Below are 18,238 nucleotides of genomic sequence, written 5' to 3'. Positions count from 1 at the left end.
TACCTCATCATTTAGCTAAGTTCTTTTCTATAATACATATTTTCCAATAAACTGTTGTTCTCATTTTTCTCATATCATTTGTATCTAGGCATATCTACATTCCACAGTTTAGCTGATTTTCTAATTGGAGGCTAGGAAATGAACTAATAACTGCTTTTGGTACACGCCAGTTTTCTGACCATGGTTTAATTATTTTTTCTTCTTTTATTACCATACACTAAAGCCATAACTAACAGTTATGTTTACATGATTGATATCGGTATCAATATCAATCATGTATTACTATATATGTTAATACTCTTATTTAATCCATTAGTATTAAAAATTAACTAATTATATGTTAAGATCTCAGTAATAATCCCAAACTCTTAATATCAACCTTTTAGAAGGGTGGAAAGTGAGGCACTTCTTCAAAAGCTCTATCACATTTTCAGGAAGCTCCTGGTAAACAGAGAGGAAAGAATTATTTTAAACAATTCATTTAAAAGTTTATATTACTTAAATTTTTGCTACTTTAGGATGTCTTGACTTTTTTAAAGTCTTTATTTGGACTTTACACAAATTCACAGTAGTTTGTCACTCTGTGAAAAGCAAATATCTAAACAGAAATAAACATAGCTTTAAAATAGTTTGCTGGTGGATGCCAAGTATGTAAAATAAATAAATTTTCAATAACAGATTAATGACAAACCTTTATAATGTCCAAACAACCATGTTCTTCAGCCAGAACAATTATAGTATCATCTACGCAGTCTATAAAACAGAAAAATTATATGATTTAAAGCTGCTTTTCTAACTTATTAGAGTAACTGGGAATTGACTCGAATAAAAATTTTTAAATTGTGTAATGTAGTTTTAGAACTTGGAATGTTAAAAAGCTTGAGATTTTGCCAATCTTCCTTACATGTTTTGATAAAAATAAAGACTTCAAACACTAAATATTAATTGAATCATAGATACTGAAAGACAGCAGCTTAAATAGTGAGATAAAGCAGTGATTCAAGGAGGTAAAGATTCTCTCCTCTCTCCCTCTTTATATGTATATACACATATTACTATTTTAAAAGGCTTTATTATATTTTTATGATTGTAAACCTAATTTATTTTTATTTAATACAAGTTGAAGAATGTACATACATTTCTCTGGGATTTAAAGTGTAAGTCTAGTCTGCAGACAACATTTATAGATCTCCAAGACTCCATAATAACTAAAATATCAGTCTTTGAAATTAAAGTGGTAAGTATTATAAAATTTAAACAATTTTATTTACAATTCATTATTATTTAATATTTACTAATGTTAACCTATACATATCCTTATTTGTAGGCCCTATTAACCTGGACACCAATCTGTCACTCTTTTACACAAAGTACTCTATCAATGTTTTTCTTTCCTTTTTCTAACCACACACAATTTATTTCACTATAAAGTGGATTACACAATTTTTTTTTATAAATGTGAATTATAAATATTTGGATTATATACATGTAAAATATATGAGCTTGTTATAAGGAAAAATAAACATTCTTTCTCAGTCATTATTCACATGATTCACCAAATAGAAAGCTTGAAAATTACAATACATTTTCTGAAGGTAGCTGCTAAAGAGAAGTACAATTTTATAGTCTCATATTTTGATTTCAGAAGTTAGTATACTTGGCTAGATAAAGCTAAGATTATATCCATGTACGTTATAATTCCTTAGTGAATAAGGAAAGCTCTCCTATAATACTTCAAAGGCACTTCTTTAACTGTGCTGTTAATGCTTACCATTGATCATTATAAAACTGAAGAGGGACTTTCCTGGTGGTCCAGTGGGTAAGACTCCGAGCTCCCAATGCAGGGGCCCTGGGTTCAGTCCCTAGTCGGGGAACTAGATCCCACATGCATGCCACAACTAAGAGTTCACATGCTGCAACTAAAGATCCTGCACTCCATATATAAGACCCAGCACAACCAAAATAAATAAATAAATAAACAAATAAATATTTTTTAAAAAAAGAAAATTGAAGAAAGTGAGAATATTTCAGTATATTCACTATTTTGAAAAACACGTACTCAATATGCATAATTACTGTCACTAAAGATTATAGTTGAAAGATAATCAACTGTGAGACACTTACCCAGTGTAAGCAAAAATTTTAGTCTTTCAGAAATATCCAAATTCTGAAACAATTTTCTTCCCTAAATAAAATGAGAAAAGAACTTCTTGTTAACATTTACATCATTCTTCCCAGGGAGGTCATTTTTTTTTCAGTGCTGAAAATGATTTTATCAGTTATCTCTATTCCTCTTCAGAGGTTTTATTAGATTTTTTGAGTTGGCTCCACTAAAGAAAAATCATTAGTGACATAACATTTTTTAAAAATGTTGCATAATATTTAACATTTAAGCATTTCATATATCTAAGGATCATTATGTTAGTTGATCTCAAGCATTCTTCATTTTTGAGACCCACATACACCTGGTTGTCTAGAGGAACTTCAGAAGTCTTATTTGATTAAGAGACCAAGATGCTATAATACCCTTTCATCTACCCAACTAATTCTTGTTTATATGTCACAATCCAGGTAGTCTGTTGTCTCCACTAAGAAACACTCAATGACACTCCTTTCCCTTCCCAAAGTGACTTAAGACAACGATTTTTGTGTTCTCATAGCACCTGGTATACTTCTTTATTTTAAGACACATACATTATATTTTAGTTGTTTCTTTATAAATCGGCTTCAGGGGGCTCCTTGGATTGGAGTCCTGAATCAAACACTTAAAACTTTAATGATTACGTGTTGAGTGACTACTGTGTGCTAAGTTGGACTTTCCACCACCAGTTATATAACTTGGGCAAATTACTTAACCACCTTAAGCCTTACTTTCCTCATTTATAAACTGGAATATTAACTATATATGCCATAGAGGGTGCAGTGAAGTTTATATAATCTATAAAAAAGTGGTTAGCATTTTCTGCATAAAGAAAATGCTTCATAAATGTTGGCTATTATTGTTCCTCTTATTAACAAATTAAACTTATATAGTCATTTAAATAGACAGAGGGAGAAGGCTTAAGAAGATAGCTTGGTCTTTATGTAGAGAAAAAGAGGCTATGAGTTTCTGTTTGTTTTTTTTTTAATAGAGAAGAGAAAACTTTCTTAAAGACTTATGAAATTAGAACTACAGGTGGAGAGATCATTGAAAACAAGCTGCCATTACTCTCTCTCTTCTCCATATTTCCCACTACTATCAATATTAATCTTCTAGACCTAAAGGTGAAGCTGGATACTATAAAACTCTTAGAGGAAAACACAGGCAGAACACCCTCTGACATAAATTGAAGCAAGATCCTTTTTTGATCCACCTCCTAGAGTAATGAAAATAAAAACAAAAATAAAAACAAAAATAACAAATGGGACTTAATTAAACTTAAAAGCTTTTGCACAGCAAAGGAAACCATAAACAAAACAAAAAGACAACCCACAGAAAATATCTGCAAATGAAGCAACAAACAAGGGATTAATCTCCAAAATATACAAACAGCTCATGCAACTCAATAACAAAACAGTAAAGAACCCAATGAAAAAATGGACAGATCTAGACATTTCTCCAAAGAAGACATACAGATGCCAAAAAGCACATAAAAAGATGCTCAACATCACTAATTATTATAGAAATGGAAATCAAAACTACAATGAGGTGTCACCTCACACCAGTCAGAATGGTCATCATCAAAAAATCTACAAACAATAAATGCTGAAGAGAGTGTGGAAAAAAGGGAACCCTTCTAGACTGTTGGTGGGAATGTAAATTGGTACAGCCTCTATGGAGAACAGTATGGAAGTTCCTTAAAAAACTAAAAATAGGGTTACCATATGATCCAGTAATCCTACTCCTGGGCATATACCCTAAGAAAACCATAATTCAAAAAGATACATCCACTCCAATGTTCATTGCAGCATTATTTACAATAGCCAGGACAGGGACTTCCTTGGTGGTCCAGTGGGTAAGACTCTGCACTCCCAATGCAGGGGACCCGAGCTCAATACCTGGTCACAGAACTAGATCCTGCATGCCACAACTAAGAGTTCACATGCTGCAACTAAGAAGTCCACATGCCACAACTAAGAAGACTGCATGCTGCAACTAAGAGTCTGCATGCTACAACTAAGAAGTCCATATGCCACAACTAAAGATCTCATGTGCTGCACAACGAAGATCTTGCATACTGCAACTAAGACCTGGCACAGCCTAAATAAATAGATACATAAATAAATAAATATATATTTTTTAAAAATTAAAGTTGTGTATAAAAAAAATAGCCAGGGTTACCCGGCCGCACACCACCGCTGGCTAGCGGCCAGGCTGCGCGGTGACGCGTCCACCTGACAGTCTTGGCGGGCTTTGACGCCGGACGCCAGCTTGAAAGGAAGGCCTCCTCCCTCCCCCTTTGATGGAAAAGTACATCTGCATCACACGTGAGCCAGACCTCCTCAGAGGTGGGAGTGCCTGCTGGACCCTAAAGATCAAGTTTCTTCCTTTCTTCTGAAGCTGGCAGAGTAACCACTTAGAAGAATAGTGGTCTTTCCCAACTTCGTAGGGGGTCATGGTGACCTGCTGCTGGCTTTGTCCATGCTACCTGGACTCTGCATCCTTGGTGAACTTTATCTAAAATGTCAGTATGTCGTTTTGATGTACGACCCTTTGTCTCAAAAATGTATATGACCCCATCTTCGACTTCTGACAGGCTAACACTCCTAAGAATTGTTTGAAAGACTTTCTCCTGGGTTATAATCCTCAATTTGCCTCAAATAAAATTATTTAAAAAAAAAATAGCCAGGACATAGAAGCAACCTAAATGTCCACTGACAGAGGAATGAATAAAGAAGATGTGGTACATATATATAATGGAAAATTACTCAGCCATAAAAAAGAACGAAATAATGCCATTTGCAGCAACACAGATAGATCTAGAGATTGTCATACTGAGTGAAGTAAGTCAGACAGAGGACAGATATCATATGATATTGCTTATATGTGGGATCTAGAAAAATGGTACAAGTGAACTTATCTACAAAACAGAAATAAGAGTCACAGATGTAGAAAACAATCTTATGGTTAACAGTGGGGAAAAGGGGGAGAGATAAATTGGGAGACTGGGATTGACATATACACACTACTATATATAAAATAGATAGCTAATAAAGATCTACTGTATAGCACAGGGAACTCTACACAGTACTCTGTAATGACCTATATGGGAAAAGAATCTAAAAAAGAGCTGATATATGTATATGTATAACTGATTCACTGTGCTATACACCTGAAACTAACACAACACTGTAAATCAACTATACTCCAATAAATATTAAGAAAAAAAAAACCATGTTAAAAAATTAATCTAAAAATGTAGGTTTGATTTCAGTTTGTTTAAAAACTTGAAATGGTCCCCCATACCCTATATAACTAAATATAAACCTCTCAATACAGCATTCAGTTTCCTAGGATATAGCTTCAATATAACTTTTCAGTTTAAATGCTTACTATTTACCTATCCTGTGATGAAAACACACACACAGACACACACACCCCCATGAAGCTGTTAAATTTGATTACTTGCAATACAGTGAAAACACTCTACATTCAGGCCTACAGACTGACTCATGTTATTTCCTGACTAGTAGTTTTTTCTTCGTGTCTATCAAAATTCTGCATAGTCATCCCTCACTACCCAAGAGGGACTGGTTACAGGGCCCACTTGGATACCAAAATCTGCTGATGCTCAAGTCCTTTATTTAAAGTGGCACAGTATTTGCATATAACCTACACACATCCTCCCTTACACTTAAATCATCTCTAGATTACTTATAATACCTAATACAATGCAAATGCTATGTAAATAGTTATAATACAATATAAATGCTAGTAAACAGTGCTGTCACATGGCAAATTTAAGTTTTGCTTTTTGGAACTTTCTGGAATTTTTTTTCAAATATTTTCAATCCATGGTTGGTTAAATCTGTAGATGCAGCATCCACAGAAACAGAGGGCCTACAGTAATCCTCTCTTTCATTCTTACTCCTAAAAATTAGTTTCATGAGTTTACAAATTCAAAAATCAGAATTACTTTCTCTTAGCACTTTGATGGCACTGTCCCACTGTTTTCTTTCATTCACACTGCTAAGAAGTTCAATGCCAATCTAATTGTTATTCTTTGTAGGTAATAAGTCTTTTGTCTGGCACATTTTAAGGTTTTCTCATTAACACTGATAAAGACATCAGAGTTTAGTAAAGGCAGCTTAGCATGTTGGTTAAGTGTACATAAAGCTTTGGACAGATTAACGGATACAAATCTGCTGAATTAGTTACTACTAAGTAACTAGGACAGGTTGTTTAACCTCTCTGTACCTCAATTTCCTAATCTGTAAAGATAGTAATTAGATAAGCTTTATAAGACTGGTATGAATATTGATTGCGATAATAGATGTAAATAGATTAGAAAAGTACCTGACTCTTACAAACTGCTCAATAAATATTACCCATTATTTGATCATTAGCCATCTCCTAAAAGTTTAGTATAAGATTTCTAGCTATTTGTTGTTGTAGTTTGTATGTTGTGATTTTTTTTTTTCTTTTGCCTTGCAAGGTATTTAGTAAGTTCTTTCAAACTGAGAACTTTACTCTCTACTTCTGACACTACTATAAGATATCAGAACAACTGAATCTATCTTCTCTGTCTTTTAAAATTTATTTTATATTTCCAATCTCTTTATCTCTTTGTGTCATATCCTGGGAGATTAACTCAGGGTTCAGTGTGTCCAGTTTCCTATGATTCATCTATTAGTTCTTTATTTCAATAATTACATATTTTTTTTCTTAAAACTCTTAGCTGGTTCTTGTTTTTTTTCAGTAAATGTTCTTGATTCCTAGTTTCTATAATTGTTTCATGAATTGAGTTGTTTCCTTTATCTCTTAGAGAACACGTACATTTATTATAAAGTCCTTTCTATTGTAACAGAATGTAAACTCTATTCGTTGTTTCTTTTTTATAGTAGAGGTCAAGTTTAGATGCTTGGTGTTTCTTAGATAGGTACTCATCTTTTAGTACATAATTCTCCTATACATGTTTAGGACTTTGGAAACTTCTGGGTGACAGAGCAGCTGTAATGACTTTCTGGTAATATGGCAAGATCTTCATAGCAAAGTGCTACAGCTTTTCATCTATTTCCTTAGAAGTTCTAACATGACAAAAGTTCTCTTTGTTAATTGTTGGCGTGTGATTAATATATATCTTAATATTTTATATCAAATCTACAGGTTTGATGAGGTAGAGGAAGACAAGTCATCCTAAAACTGGACTCTCTAAACTCTGAGCACCAATTAAAATGTCAGAAGCCCCTGTCATGGAATTAATATTTCCTTTCTTGGAATTCATACAGCTCTCTGTGTTTATCTTCAAAGTTTATAGATTTGCAATAAATTATAAACTCTTTGACAATGCACATTAATCACAGTTTATCCCTGTTGCATTGCTATATACACCGTAAATACTCATCAACATTTGTTGAATTAAATTACTCATATAAGACATACCCAGATCATTAGTAAAGAGTTTAAATATAAATGATGGTAATAAGAAGGAAAAGCTATATACTCCACATTTACACATATGTATACTTCACATTCCAATAAAATTCTTCATTTAGGCTATGATTTTACACAAAAATGAGATTTACTATAATTTCATACCAATGAAAAGTAAGATGGTCTAGACAAAGGATAGCAGAGAATCAGAAAATCTGGCATTCTCACTCTCCCTTAGAAAAAGCAGTGCCAATGTGTAAGCTACCATGTTATTGTGAATATTTAAATATTAACAATAAAAGCTAACATTTATGGACTGTTTGTGATGTAACACCTTATACTAAACACTTTTATATATGTTATTTCATTTAATTTTTCCAACAGCTTTACAATATAGATACTATTATTATTTATGGAAGTAGAACCAAAGCCTTAAGGAGTTAGGTTAGTTACCCTAAGTCACACAACTATACTTTGCTGCATTAGATTTCAAACCCTGTTCTCTCTGATTACAAAAGCCTGTCTCAACTATTATGCTTTACTACTCCACTGTTGAATTAGTTCTCAAAACACACAAAATAAAGAAAATAATGTCATCCTAATTCTTAGATATGGTAAATATCAATGAGTTAATACTTTCAAAATACTTTAAAGTCCCTTGGAAGACAGAACAACAGATGAATAATAAAAATGTCTGCCTCTAAAGACCTCACTGTCTAAGTAAAGTAAAGTAGACAAATGTGACAAATGCTAAAATAGAAGAAGAGAGCAAACAAGACAGGGACTAACCCCGGCAGGTATTTGGAGGTAGGATCAACAAAATATTAGTTGTCTCTCCAAATCCATCCAGATCTTCCTTCTCAATATTTAGGTATTTCTTATTCTCTTGCACCTATATATGGTCACATGAGTAAACTGTCACTAGTGAAAAGAATAGAATTGATATTTGCAACTTTTACACCATCTTCTTAAAGACAGTTACTGTGAATTCACTCCTCTCCTTTCCTTATGGCTAAAAAAGAGGATAAGAGAGCATCTTTGGAAACCAGATGGTGAGAATGGTGGAGCTAACTACCATCAGCCTAGGTTTTTGCATGATATTGTGGAACAGAGCCCACTCTAACTTTCTGTGGACTGTTACATTAAGGAAGAAAAACATCTGTGTTCTTTAAGCTACTGCACTTTCAATTCCTTTGTTTTTAATAGCTGTATAGTCTTTATTACCCTAATAAATACAGAGGATATTTCAGGAAGGCCTCATAAAAAGCCAACTCAATTACAAAGTGAGTCTTTTATAGGAGACAGAATACGAGAGAAGAAGGTATTTAAGGAAGAAAGAATAACACAGGAGGGGGAGAGAGGATGAACATACTAAAGTGTGTAAGCAGTTTTAGTGTAAACATTTCTAAATATGCTTAATTTTTTATACTTAGTACAGTATAAATTTTTAATACTTAATAAAAGTGTGAATATTTCTAGATATACCAAACTAATATACAAATAAATTGTCAAACAGGATTTTTTAAGAAGTCAACTTGACATTTAAGCCTTTCCTCCCTGTATCTAGTCAATCTGCAAAGCAAAACCATACTATTGATGTTACTAAATAGCTTTCCTCTCCAAAAATATTTTTCTAATGAACACACAATTTATTTTTATTAGTTTAATATTTCTTTATACATACCACACAAAGCTCAAATAAAATGATTCCAAGAGACCAGACATCTGACTTGGGGCCAGAAGGCAATGGTTTTTCACTTGGCACATGATCATTGGTTTTCAAAATTCCTTGTGCAATTACCTCAGGTGCCAAGTATGATGGATACCTAAAATGGTATATTTTAAAAATGAATAATTACTATGAGCTAGGAAGGGGTAAAGAAGTATGTAGTGGTACATTTCTACTATCAGTACAGTACGATCCATGCAAAAGCTCAATGTGATTAAATGAACAACTTCTGCTAGGAAGAACTGTAAATTAACCATCATAACACAGGCCTTTATGTCTAGGAATCAAGAGTAAATACAGGAGTCTCAAATAATTTAAAATCTATTGTGTTTCTGCACTATTAGTTCCTTTCTTTGCTTTCCTCTGTGTTAACACATTGCTTTTTCACAGCCTTCCAGGTTCCCAGGTGTTTTTCCTTCTTCCTTCCTGCCTATCTTTTCTTTATACTTAACTCTTATTTAAAGTACATTTTATCTTTGAAAATAGTATTTATTCTTCTGAATAGTAGTGATGTCAAAATCTGTAAAAGTATATAAATTGAAAGGTAAGACTCTCTCCCATCTCTGTACTCCAGTCACCCACACACATTTATGTATAAATAAACTTGATCACCCATCATCACTGCCCCATAGGGAAGCATACTATATGCACTATTCCATACCCTTTTTCACTCAAAATATATTTTAGACATCATTCTAAAAAAATAAGTATAGATTTGCCTCATTCTTTTTGAAAACTACCAATAATTTCATTGCATTGATGCACTTAATTTACTTGATGCAACTCTGAAGAAGGATATTTTGGAAGTTCCATTCTTTTGCTATTACAAACAATGCTGACACAGATATATTACAAATATACCCTTTCCCATGAAGTCTGTATAGATGAAAGACAAATTCCTAGATATGGCACTACAAAGTCAAAAGGTAGATGCATTATAAATTTTGACATATGTTGCCAAGTTGCCTTTTCAGGTTATGGCAATTTATATTCTCATAAGCAATATATAAGTGCCTGTTTCCTGTTACCTTCACCAACATAAGTTTTCTGAAAATTGCTTTAGTAAATACAAAAGATAGAATATTAGATATAAATAAGGTATAAAGAACAAAGCTTAAAAGAACACCCATGTACCTTCCAAGCAGTTTAAGTAAAGAATATGAACTAAAAGTCCCTCTCCACTTCTCCCTAATTATATCTCCCTGGTATCCCCCAAAAGGAACAGACAACTGGAATTTTGGCGTTTATAATTCTCTTCCATTTCTTTACAGTTTTACCATATGTTTGTAACCCTAAAAATGATATTGTTTAGACAAGCATATTGCTGAACTTTATAGTATTGGAATTATGCTGACAATATTCTTTTGTGATTTTCTTTTTTAAGCAACATTATTTATTTAAAACAGCCATCCATATTGTTGCATGTAGATGTAAGTCATTAATTTTTACTTCCATTTTATGAATATATCATAAATTATTCATTCTAATGTGAGTGGGCATTTAAGTTACTTCCTGTCTTTTTATATTAAAATGTTGCTAGAAATACTATGTGCACATCTGCAAAAGTTTTCCCAAGGGTATAAACCTAGGATTGAATTTCTAGGCCATAAGACATGTGTGCTTTCAACTTTACAATATTACACCAAATCTTTTTTTGAAAGGGATTGCACCCATGCGTACTTCCACCAGCAGTGTACAACAGGTCCTATTGCTTACTTCTCCAATACTTGTTGGACAGCAGTGTCAGACTTTCTAATATTTGGCCATCTGGTAGGTGGGACCTACATACTGTTGTAGTTTTAATTTGTATTTCCTTGATAACTAAAGAGGCTGAGGCACATTTTCACACACATAGATTAGTACTATGATGGCATTTTACCCTGAGGTGATCACATTGCTCTTCTAAATGAATGTGTGGTGACATCTCTGGAGACAAGTGAAGTCTAGTGGAAAATCAATGAACTTAATATTATAATATCTGTATTCTAACTTCTAACCTGTATTAAGAAACTTTAGGTTTCTTAATCTGTAAAATAGGAATAATAATGCCTACTTCACAAAACTGTTACAAATATTAGTGAATATATAAAGAAGTTTTGCAAAAAAGAAAAATATGACACAAATGCAATGTTCTATTTTTGTCATCATCAGCATGATAAAGAAGGTAAACTGTTCATTTTTAGTCCTGATTTCCTGCACATCTAACCCCAAAATAGTGGCATGGGTAGCGAAAACTCAAGCAATACTGTAGGTAAATTGTTATACTTAAAACTTCTGACTGGTGATCTCTGGAAGTATAGAGGTGACTTTTGCTCCCCAAATTCTACTTTCGTTTCTAATCAAGGACTTAATTAATACAAATAATAAACCTTAGGATTGTTTTTTAATGTAGATTATCTCCTTTCAACAAGTGTCTCTTCTTTAGCAAAGCATTTTAACACTCAAAGAAAATTACCAGAACTCTGCTGTATGACTGGGGAGATAAACGTAAGTGGCTTTCACCATCTGTCTGATGTTTTAACAAGGTATTAAGCTACTGGCCAACTAAAATGAATGTCCAATTTCTAACTCTTTACAATATTTTGAAACAGATGTTAACATTTTACTTTGTTGTTCCTTAATATTTGTCTTTTGAATCAACTGCAAGCTTCTTCTGGTGTAAATATTTTCTTTCATGACTTAGCTGTTTGATCACTTTATTTTTCCTGGCTAATGTTTCAGATTTTGCTCTTTGATACTTTCTGGTCAGACCTTTTGGGTCTAAGACTTCAAAGTAAGCCAAACCAAATGGCACATGAGACCAATTCTATCCAAGCGTTTTAAATTCAAACATGCTTGATGTGTTTTAAGAAAAATCACTTCCTTTCTTCTATTCACCACTAAAACCTAAAGCACCTTTAAGTAAAAGGTAAAAAATTAAAGTAATTTTTGTTTGCATTTGTTTTCTGAGTTGTCTCTCGTACAAAATTAGAGAAAATGAAGAAGCACATGACAGCTGCCTAAAAGCTATTTCAAAATGCAATTATCACATATGATGAAGATATCACAGCTTTACTATGAACTTAATTTTATTATTTCAAAAGGTTTTTTTTTTAAAACAAATAAAGCGTAGGCTATTTTTACAAAATATTGTTTTTGTGCTTGTGAAAACAATTGTTGCCTACAACCACAAGCTTTGATATGCAAAACTAGAAGACTATGAATTTATGCACATTAGTAAGTAGGCCATCAAAACAGAAAATTTTCCATTAAACAATGAGCTTCTTGAAGAATGGGAACCTAGCTTATCCATTTTTGTATATCCAGCAGCCATAAGAAAAAGTGTTTGATAAATATTTTCTTAATAAAAGAAGGAATGACTAATTTATTTTAAGACTATTAGCTATGGCCAAACTAATGACAATTTTAAGTAACAAAACGATAAGCTAATTTATAAAGATAAAAGGTAATTTATAAATGAGATCTTTTTTTAAAAAACATCTCATTAAGTTTTTAAGCAACGTCCTCCTGCAGAAACATGCTCCATGACTCCAAACCACAATTCCTAATATTAGAGTGACAGAGCTGACTTTAGAGAGCCCAAAGAGCAAAACACAAATGGATACTATTAAACACAATCATACAGCAATTAAAAAATATGCTTAAGGTCTGCAGATAATTGTATTATATCAATTTTAATTTCCTGGTTTTAATAATTATTTTGTGGTTATGTAAGAAAATTCCTTACTTTAGAAAATACAAACTGAAGTATGGAAGGGTAAAAGGCCATTATATACACTAATATTCCTTAAATAATTCATAAAAAAATTATATTATACACAAATACACATATAGGTATAAGATGAAAGAGAGAAAACAAATGCAGTGAAATGTTAACATTTGGGGAGTCTGAGTTACGGCTATACAGGAAATTTTTGTACTGCTTTGTAACTTCTATGTAACTAAAATTATGTCAAAATTAAAATACTTACAAAAGAATTCTATTATTAACATGTTTAAAAAGCAGCCACACAATAAATATGATACAAACATCTATATCAAAAGCTTTCAATTGAGTCCAGGATGAAATAAACTTTCATTCCTTTTTTGGAGGCCAAACACAAATCTGGAATTCCATATAAGAACCTCTCCAAACTTAAACACAGACTTTCAGTTATAGAATCCACCCCATTACATCGGGTAGCTACAGTGACTTGACTTGAGGCGTAATGTACAATTATATCTTAGAGAACAGGGAATTAAATGTAGAAACATTAGAAAATAATATGAGAATGATTTTTCTCAGTCTTTTGAGGAACATACATTAAGTGAGAATCTTGTCAGCCTTTTTGTCTTAAATTTACCTAATTCTGAATGAAATAAAATTAATTTTAGTAAGCATTATAAAATGAAGAAAGTCAATAATCTGTTAGCCTCACTATCAATTCAGTGAAAGATCAATATCAGGGAACTTTTGTATGCTGGGAAAAATTCATTGTCTATTCTTAAAAGTATATGGAAAATTAAGATTTTTTAATTTTAAAAAGGTAGTTTTATGTCAAAAATAATACACTAACAAGATACACACTTTATCAAAGATTAGAAAGTTTAAGACAGAACTCAGAAAAACAAACAAACAAACACATATTCTTACCCAATTGGGAAATCAACATCATCACCATATGCTGTCATGTGATAAAGTCCAAATTTAGCCAATTTAACATGCCCCTACAATAGTAAAGGAAGAAAAAAATCACTATAAAATATCTGTCAGTGTTTGAAGTCTGCTTTATGTTCATTACAAACATATACACACACACACACTTTATGTACATATATCAAAATGACAAATAACATTTAAAATTTTTGCTGCTTATATTTTCTAGGCTTCTTTAAAAAGCAAAAATGTTCTCAGTTGTCTTGAATCCTTGATTAGAATATTTTGTGGTAATTTCCACAAAAAATTTTTTTTCAGGGAGTTGCAAGTTCATTCACAATGTTATAATTTAAACTTGACTTGGAAGTTTTTAATTTGAAAAGATCAGTATACAAATTATCAAGACATTAGTGAACCTGCTTGATTCCCAGCAATTTTTTACATTGTTTGATAATAATCATAATTATCACAAAAGTAAGATTCTTAAAAGGCAAAACAAATTTTATAAGTCTCTTAAGTTTTTCTCCTTTTAGATGTTTAAGACTTAAAAGAAATTAGTCAATTTAAAAGTTGGTTTGTTTTCTTTTTCTCAAGAACTCTATTTCCCAGAATTACAACACATTTTATATTTTAAAACAATTCAGATTCGTTAGATGCTGTACTACCATAAGTATGACATTAATGGGCACAATTTTATCTTTAATTTTAATATCATAGGGTATATACTGAAAGTCTGGATGAGAGTCAGAGAAAAAGAATAATCCTACTAATACAAAAAATAATTTCCCAGAAAAAGTTTCCTCAAAACTATTTTATATGCTTATGAAAAAGATTGAAATTATGGTTATTCCTGAAGAAATACCACCTTGCTACCCATAATTCCCTTAGAGGTTCCCTAGCTTCTTATTAACGCCCTATAAGACTTCCAGGCAGAGAATCAGCACTCCAATTAAAAAAAAGAAGCTAGGTATGAACAGCTGGTAAACAAAGAAAATAAATGAAGAATAAAGTGAAAAAGAGGAAGTAGGACAGAATAAAGTGGAGAAAACAAAATTTAGTTGTGCTATGGGAAAAATATTCTATGCAAATAGAGAATCTTTCTTAAGATGGAAGCAAATTCAGAGAAGGAGTGGGTTGGGAAGCCACAATGAGCAACTTTTAGAAAATGAATGAAAGGAAAAATAAAACATGAAGTTAGAAAATGAGTCTGGGGAAAAAAAGAATACTGCATGTAAAAGACACAGATTTATATAATTTAGAGATACTTTTTTTTAAACCACAAGTATATTACATTCATATATTTTTTTAATTATGAATATTAAGACATATTCTAATTCTATAGTTCCTCTTGATTAACTGAGTGGGCCTGATTTCAGTAGCTTCCAACATGAAATAAAAAGCAAATATTTAATGTACTATTTGATGATTACCTTTCGATCCAAAAGGATATTATGAGGAGACAGTGCCCGGTGTACTATACCATGTTTGTTCATATACTGCAAGCCCTGAAGTACCTCAAATGCTATGCACAAAACCTTTGAATAGCTACAAAGAAAAAAAAATCACATATCAATAGATCAATTACAAAGTAGAGATAGAACCTGTTTTAAGAAATAAAATGAAGTTCAGTGATAAAATTCAAAGATATATATATATATATATATATATATATATATATACACACACACACTTTTTTTTTTTTTTTGGCCACGTGGCTTGTGGGATTTTAGTTCCCCGACCAGGGATTGAACCCCGGGCTCTCAGCAGTGAGAGTGCAGAGTCCTAACCACTGGACTACCAGGGAATTCCCCAAAGCGCTGTATTTTTATTGCATCTCCTCTATTCAGAGAAAACAGACCCTACACGTTTTCTAAAATATTTACTTGGACATATTTTTGATTTTCCAATTACAAGAGAATTGACATAAAGACTACTCCAATTGCAGTATCATTCTTCCAGGAAGGGAGTTTAATATTGGTGGTGTGCAAATGACCTTCGGCAGGTTGGGCTTTGCCAAATTATCAGGACAGTTTCAGATATATGGCAAAACTAAGTCAATGAAAACCACCTATTTTGCTCAAGACAAAATGCTTAATTCCTTGAAAAATAGCTATAATACATTTTGTAGCAGACAGACATGAGCTTACTTTCCATGTCAATCCACAAAGCAACCGCCAGTAATTTATGATTTATCAAACATTTCTTTCTTATCGTATTCTCTCTTAGGCCAATTCCACAGGGATGCCCAGTCTTTCTCTCTCTCCCTTCCTTTCCCTCTCCCACTGCTTTTTTTTTTTTAAATAAAACGTCATTCATATAGGAAGTTAGGAAGAATATACATAAAAGTAGGCGAGACTAATTCAAACCCAATTCCCCCAAACACCAATATTAACATTTGGGTATAGATCTCTTTTCTTCCCCCTCCCTTTTTTTTTTCTTTTTTACATTTTAAATCAGACTTTAAAAAATTAAATTAATATCTGAGGGTAACTACTAAATTAATTCTTTAAAAGGTATAAATAACAAGCTAATAACAGAAATACAATGAAATTATTAAAAAAAACCCTAGTTAACCTAAAAGCAGGCAGAATAAATGGAAAAAAGAACTAAGAACAAATGGAACAACTAGAAATTCACAGATTTTAATTCAGATGTATCAACCATTACATTAAATGTAACTGCTCCAAATTCACCAATTAAGACTTGATTAAATTGAGGCTACAAGGAACCCACATTAAACAAAAAGTGTTAAGTTAAAAGATTGTCATGGACTTGGGTGGAGAGAATGGGTTGACTACAAAAGAGTATGAGAAAATTTTACATGATAGAATTGTTCTAATTTTAATTTTGATGATGGTTATAGGACTAAGTTGGTCAAACTGATTAAACTGTACACTAACAGGTAAATTTTAAGGTATGTAAATTAATCACAATAAACCTGACATAAAAAGTAGGCTGAATACAATACACTGACTCTCTCCTCTCAATTAAAATCATAAGAAAGAATAAGAGATAAAAAGTTAAAATCCCTCACCCCTCTCATCCTAGTCTGACTTTCCAGCAGTAACAATCTTTAGCACTTTGTTTCCATTTCCTCTGGTGGTTAGACTTTTACATAATTATAATTAAATCTTCACCATGCAAGATGATAATAATTAACATACCTCCCCATTTTCCTTTTCTAACTCCTTATTTTTTAATTGTATTTATTATTATACATTATCAAATTTTATAAGACAGATAAAAGAAATCTTTTTTCCTTTCTTGAAGACTAAACAAATAGACAAGTAAATACATGACATGATATATATTGATTAAGTACTAAGGAGAGAAAGTAGAGAAGAGAAGGGAAAAGAGAGTATGGGTTGCTATTTTATATATATAGTGTGATCAAGGAAGGCCTCTCTGAGGTGACATTTGTGCAGAAATCTAAAAGAAGTGAAAAAGACATGCAGCTCCCTGGGAAATATGTGGTTTAGGCAGAGGGCACACTAAGCAGGTCTGAACTGGAAGAATGCACAGCAGTTAAAAAACAAAACAAACAAACAAATAAAACACCAAATAAATGCAATGAAGCTACTGTGTATGCAGTAGAGTGAGCAAAGGGTGAGGCTGGTAGAAGATGAGAGCAGAGAGGTAGCAAGGTCAGAGGGCTAGATCATGTAAGGGCATTTAGGCCTTGGCTTTTACTCTGAGACAGAAGGGAAGTGATTGGTACACTGCTCTACTACGTATAGTGAAAATTCACCGTAGGACTAAGAAGAGAAAGAAATAAAAACCTAAGCCACTTAACCCCTAGCTCTCCAGAGAAAATATCTCAGTCAACAGGATTTAATGGATACTATAATTTTATAATTAGAACTCTAGTCATGAAGGTTATCATCAGCTACCATAATTTTTTATACCTCGTTATTCTTCTTGCATTTCTTGTTTATTTAGCTAGAATATAGTCATGAGAAAATTTTTCATAAGGGTGGCATGAGTAGATATTTTAAAGCACAGAATGTCTTAAAATATCTTATTATTGTCTTTAAACTTAGAATTTCTCCATTGTCTTCAAGCATACTTTATTAATGGTGAGAAATCTAATATCAGTCTGATTCTAATTTTGTTGTAGATACCGTGTTATTCCTCTCTGGAAGCTTTCAGGATTCTTTTATACTTTATTCTTAGACTTATAAAAAATTTAACCCAATATATCTAATGTGTGGGCATTTGAGAATTTGTGCTTGTAAGCATTAGGTGTGCCTTTTTAATTTGAAAACTCACATGCTCCATTAACACAAAAACATTAACAAGG

The 18,238-nt window shown here is 32.2% G+C and overlaps 1 protein-coding gene across 4 annotated transcripts in view; it reads right to left on the bottom strand.

The window, feature by feature from the left end:
- TBCK (TBC1 domain containing kinase) overlaps positions 1 to 18,238 on the bottom strand; it is a 207,560-nt gene that overhangs the window by 143,018 nt on the left and 46,304 nt on the right. For all 4 annotated transcript variants that reach the window (XM_057704686.1, XM_057704688.1, XM_057704687.1 and 1 more), the window contains 6 exons: positions 15,369 to 15,483; positions 13,936 to 14,009; positions 9,258 to 9,399; positions 2,125 to 2,185; positions 692 to 753; positions 380 to 441 (listed from right to left, as the gene is read on the bottom strand). In XM_057704686.1, coding sequence (XP_057560669.1) covers positions 380 to 441; positions 692 to 753; positions 2,125 to 2,185; positions 9,258 to 9,399; positions 13,936 to 14,009; positions 15,369 to 15,483 — 516 coding nt within the window. The remainder of the gene's footprint in view (positions 1 to 379; positions 442 to 691; positions 754 to 2,124; positions 2,186 to 9,257; positions 9,400 to 13,935; positions 14,010 to 15,368; positions 15,484 to 18,238) is intronic.

This window comes from Hippopotamus amphibius, chromosome 13 (genome assembly GCF_030028045.1).
Source record: "Hippopotamus amphibius kiboko isolate mHipAmp2 chromosome 13, mHipAmp2.hap2, whole genome shotgun sequence".
Taxonomy (NCBI): Eukaryota; Metazoa; Chordata; class Mammalia; order Artiodactyla; family Hippopotamidae; genus Hippopotamus; species Hippopotamus amphibius.
This window is presented reverse-complemented; position numbering and strand designations above follow the sequence as displayed.